This window comes from Cryptomeria japonica, chromosome 1 (assembly GCF_030272615.1).
Source record: "Cryptomeria japonica chromosome 1, Sugi_1.0, whole genome shotgun sequence".
Classification (NCBI taxonomy): Eukaryota; Viridiplantae; Streptophyta; class Pinopsida; order Cupressales; family Cupressaceae; genus Cryptomeria; species Cryptomeria japonica.
In genome coordinates this window covers 330,201,799-330,207,567 of record NC_081405.1, presented here as the reverse complement: position 1 = coordinate 330,207,567, position 5,769 = coordinate 330,201,799, and the positions used below count along the sequence as shown (strand labels likewise).

Below are 5,769 nucleotides of genomic sequence, written 5' to 3'. Positions count from 1 at the left end.
ACGGATTATGTCAACGTATGAGAATTTGATTCATATTTTTCTAGCCACTTGAAGTTATTATCAACCTTTGATTTTCAATTTAGTTTGTTGTTGATGTTTGATTATTGTTTCACAACTCAAAACAATATGCATTTAGACAGATTTTTGGAACAATGATGTGCTATTAGACATTTTTGTTCAAGGCTTTTATTTGGATCCTATATCAAATTAAGACAGATTTTTGGAAGAAACAAAGAATAAAGATATAAAAGAATTCAATAAACATGTTAAATAATGATAATTTTACTCCTTGTTGAGGTTTTCAAAATTAATGATAATAGTTTTATAGGACTACCAGCTTTGTTTCTCACAAACTTAGCTTTTTAATGTAGGTGCCATCAATTACTTTTCATGGATAAATCTACATATCATCCCATTCCTCAACATGGTTTCATAAATTTCACTTCAATGCTTTCACAAGACAGCATGGGTGAAAATTTGATTTCCTCAAATGATGACTATTTCCCAGAGTTTGTTCCTAGTACACAAGTGAACATTGAAGAAGGGGTCACTGATGAAGTGATGATTGAAAATGAAATTCCAACCAATGAAGTTGAAGTCACAGAAAACCAGTCTAATGAACCTCTTCAAACAACTCCTCAAACAAAAAGTAGAGTACGTTGGAGCATTGCAAACATGATGATTTTGATTGAAGCTAAAAGAATTGAGAGAGAAACACAATCATCTGGTAGTGCAACAAGAAAAGCATTAAGTTCCATTGAAAAGTGGAAAATTATTCAAGAATATTTCTCTTCTCATGGTGTTCCTCGCACAAAAAACTAATGTCGAGATCATTGGGAGCATATTCAGCCTGATTACAAAAGAATTAGAGACTATGAACACAATATTCCATCTGGGCATGACAGTTACTGGAATATGACAAGTCGGGAAAGGATTGAAAAAAAACTTCCTACAAAGTTTGTTGCTGAACTTTATGATGCAATGGAGGGCACATTTGGTAGAGATCGATCCATCAATCCAGGAAATATCACCATTGACTCCTCTAATACAAGTTTTGCATTTGATGAGAACAATCTTCCAAATGAAGATGATCAATTGGATGAACTTGAAACACAAAATATGGGAAGTTATGAGCAGTCTAAAAATGGTAGTGAAAAGGACAAACAATGTACAGGGAAAAAATGAAAATCAATATCAAATGTAACAGGCATGAAGGATGTTATTGTTGATAACAATAAGTTGCTGATTTCTACTCTACAAATGGCTGAAGAGGGGCGCATGAAATGCCATGAACAACGCATGAATAAGGATGATTTGATTGAGGAAAAGTTATTGAAACTTGAAGAGCAGAAAATTAATGTCCAAATGAGCATGGTTTCAGCACTAAATAATATTGGTCAAGCAATGTTAAAAATCAGTCAATCATATGCAAAAGAAGATTTATTTTGCATTTGTTAGTAGTATACATCTACAAAACAAAATAAATAAGATGTATAGAGTTGCTTATGAATAAAGTTTATCTTTTTCACTGTAATAACACTTATCTATATAATACTTGCATCTTTTTTTAGTGATTCTTGTATTTTTCTTGTATGTCTTGGTACATATTGTTATCTTAAATGGTATCATTGTATTTACAATTACAATATTTATAATGTATATTTAGAGCATAGATCTTGCTTTCTTTTTTAGTTCAATTTTGTATCAATTACTTATAATTTTGCAGCATAGGTGATGGATTCAAACAACAGAAAATAAAATAAAATAAAATAAGATGTATAGATTTGCTTATGAATAAAGTATACCTTTTTCACTGTAATAACACTTATCTATATTTAATACTTGCATCTTTTTGTACTGATTCTTGTATTTTTCTTGTATGTCTTGGTACATATTGTTATCATAAATGGTATCATTGTATTTACAATTACAATATTCATAATGTATATTTAGAGAATAGATCTTGCTTTCATTTTTAGTACATTTTTTTATTGATTAGTTCTAATTTTGCAGCATAGGTGATGGATTCAAACAACAGAAAAAGAGTCTTGTTAGAATGCCTTACAGTGATACAACAAATAACCTTGCAAGTGTGGTGTGATGTTGAGGATTCAACAAACATATTAAAGAAATATAAGAAAGAATCATCTCAATCTTCTCAATGTTTAGATGATGAGGTGGAAGATGAAGTAGATTTAGAGCTTCATGCAATATGTTCTGAACAACAAAATTTACCCAATTCAGATTTTCCAAATTCTCAATGGGAAGGGAAAATTAGTGGTGAGTGGTATGTCAAGCCACGTTCATTGCATTGGTGGAACCATTACATTTTTTAAGTTAAATGTGATGATAAACGATTTCGAAGCATCTTTAGGCTACCATATGCATTGTTTCAGTTTCTGTGTGAGTCATTATCTAAAGATCTTAAGCAAGGTGATATACCTCTATCCTTAGCAACATCAATCAAGAGTAGGGTTCTTCCAATTGAAAAACAAGTTGCTATTGCTCTTTTAAGACTATCATTTGGAATGTCTATGATTAACATTAGTGAACTTTTTGGGTGTGGAAAGTCAACAGCTGCAAGAGTTGTGACAAAGTTCATTAATGCTATGCATGTTAATTTTCAAAACTATATACAATGGCCAAGTGACCATTCAACACTTGAACTTGTAAAGCAAGGATTTCACCAAAAACAAGGCTTTCCAAATTGTTGTGGGGCTATAGATGTAACTCATATTGATTTTGAGCTTCCAGCTAATGAATGTTCATCTGATTGGTATGATCATGATCACAACTACAGTATGTCATTACAAGCCATTGTTGATAGTAATATGCGTTTCATGGATGTTTTTACAGGTTGGCCTGGATCTATCAATGATGCTAGGCTCCTAAGAAATTCTGCCTTCTACAGGTTATGTGAAGGTGGAGAGAGGTTAAATGGAATGTCAGTTTCTATTGGTTCATCAAGTATAAGAGAATACATTGTTGGTGATGGGGGATATCCATTGCTACCATGGTTAATCACACCTTTCAGTGGAGCTGCAACAGATGATAAAAAATCATTCAACTTTAAACTATCTTCAACTCGCATTGTTGTTGAACATGCATTTGGAAAGCTAAAAGGTGTTTGGCGAATTTTGAATTCAAAAATGTGTCATCCAAATTTACAAATGCTACCAAAAACTATTTTTGTGTGTTGTATTTTGCATAATATTATGTTGACATATGAAGAAGATGACAATGATCCTAGTTACTTGGATGAACATGAGAATAATATACCAAACAATGAAGCAATAGCAAGGGATTCTATTGCAGGGTTAGCCCGAATGGCCTTAATGGAATTCGTTAATGGTAATGATTATAATGTGCATCCAAACAATTAAAGGCTGAATTCTGATCAAGCCTCTTTGAAATCTTATTGCCCAATGTAATAAAAATGTTGTGCACAACAACTGAAGACTAATTAAAATCTGTTAATGATTACTTTTGCAATATTGTCTTCTTGTGACATATGGTAAATTTTTCATTTTTCTTGTACTCTCAGTTGCTAACATTGTTCTTGTGACATATGGCAAATTGTTTATTTTTCTTGTATTCTCTGTTGTAGTCAAACTGGATGGATTAAGTTGTTTTTCTACAATAGTATTTTTCACCTTCTATGGGTTTCCATAAAAGAATGAGATCTCCTAATGCTCCTAAAGCATTTGTAGCTTCCTACATTCTGCTTCCAGCAGTTTAGTTTACCTAATCTTGGAAGTATCAGTACAACAAATTTATTGAGTTATTAACTATAGCATATTGTTTCAAGAGTAGGGTGCTTTCAGTTGAAATTCAAGTATTTAATTTCATTTATGATACAAATATATAATTAGTGCCAGTATATCTACCATGCCATTTTAATTGCTACAAAAATGAATTGAACATGCATAATGGAGGTTTAAATTTATTCATCCCTATAGTACAATGAAAGCAAAACAAAATTAAAAAACTGTGATTCCAGTAAGTGTATCTATCTACTGAATTTTGATAAATTTGATAAGGTATGAATCATTTGCATATTATAATTGCTACAACAAATTGCAACCCAAAAATTTTAGATTGATTTTTCTTTTAAAAAATAATCTGATGCCATTACCATTTTCTATTTTTCATAAGTTCAATACATTTGTTGCTCAATCAAAAGTCCAGAAGCTACTATAAAAACTATGAGAAACAAAATTTTCTTTTGTGATGACGAAGTGGCAATTTATAGTGTATTTTTATTAAAAAAAATATTGCTCGCTGAATATTAAAAACCTCCACGAAACCATAAGATTGGTGCCCAATTTCTGCCACAACACTGCAACAAATATAATATATATCATAATATTGTTAATGCAAAAAAACAAAGATGCAATTCAGTATCTTTAGAAACTAGCATAGTTATAAATAAACAATAATTAAAAAAGAAATTATATAATTAAAAAAATTAATTTGAAACTGACTGCTTAAAAATTAGTAGAAAAAAAAATATTTCATGGGGCCACCAGCTCCACAAAATGCTCCTTAAAATGTTGAGCAGTGACTGCTAGCTAAAATAAGCTAAGCAGCCGCATGGGGACCTGCCCTAAGATGCCCAAAATATTCCTTTTGTTGATCCACCCTTTGTGTTATTAATGTCCTCAAGGCCAATTTGAAATAAACCTTTGAACTTTGAACCATCTCACAAGAAGTTCAATGGTTCAAGTTCAATCCTGAGAAAACAAAAGAACTCTCAACTTGCGTCTCAACACAACACCGAGAACGAGTGAAGACTTTTAACAAACATAAAGGAAGACTTTGAACCTTGAACCTTGAATCGATTTATAAATGGTTCAAAGTTCAAGTTTGTAATGACCCTACCCTAGTTGGCCTTGTAAAACCTGTTTGACCTTGGTTGACTTCCTATATGGCATTCCTGAATGATTGATTTAACCGTGATGTAATGTGGTAGAATAGATAATATAAATAATTGTGCATACCTATTATTGTGCTTTTGCATTGATGCTTGTGCAAATGTAATGGTTCCCTAATTCTTGTTATAAATCTTGAGCTAACGCCTTCATTGAATATGTATATATATGTATGCTTGCATGACTCATGGTTGCAGGAGATTGCAGGTACTATATCGCCTAGGTGCGGGGTTCATCTCCTTCAGGATTCAAAGGGTTGAGTATACCTCCTTCATCCTTAGAATTCAGATTAGGTGGTCATAAAACTATCATCTTGCCTTAGCCATGATTAGGTGAGCATTGTGTGTGATCTGTAGGGTTCCTTTGTCATTTGGGTTGCGTGTTGTGTGATTGGTGGACTTTCTTGGTTTGTGTGCCTTGCGTGTGGTAAATGGAGTATTTTAACATAAGTATTTAATTCAATTTAATGTGTTGATTTATGCATTAGTAGTTGAGAAATCAAAATAAATAGGCTTCTTTTAGGTGATTAATCATTAATTAAAAAGATCGCTTTATTTATGTTGTAGCAAATTTAATTTAATGATTAATTTTAAATAAGGAATTTAATTAGTATATGCGTTTTAAAAAGGAAATATTTTAAGTTATTGGAAATATAATTAAATTAACCTCTTTTGCATTTTAATTATTTAAAGAAAATCATTTTTAATTTGTAAAGTTTGATATAGTGTAAAAGATTGATTTTGGAAATTAATTTAATTTAAATACTTTACCCTTGTCAATAGTTTGAAATATAAATGTTGGCTTAATTAATATTGAGAAATTAAAATTAAGATTAAAT

General features: G+C 31.2%; 1 protein-coding gene across 1 annotated transcript; it reads left to right on the top strand.

Moving 5' to 3' along the window:
• Positions 1–2,474: 2,474 nt before the first annotated feature.
• LOC131056536 (protein ALP1-like) lies at positions 2,475–3,383 on the top strand (the record flags this gene model as incomplete). The annotated part of the gene is made up of 1 exon (XM_057990845.2): positions 2,475–3,383. A coding segment is annotated over one exon (909 nt), but the record flags the coding sequence as incomplete, so codon positions are not given.
• Positions 3,384–5,769: the final 2,386 nt, after the last annotated feature.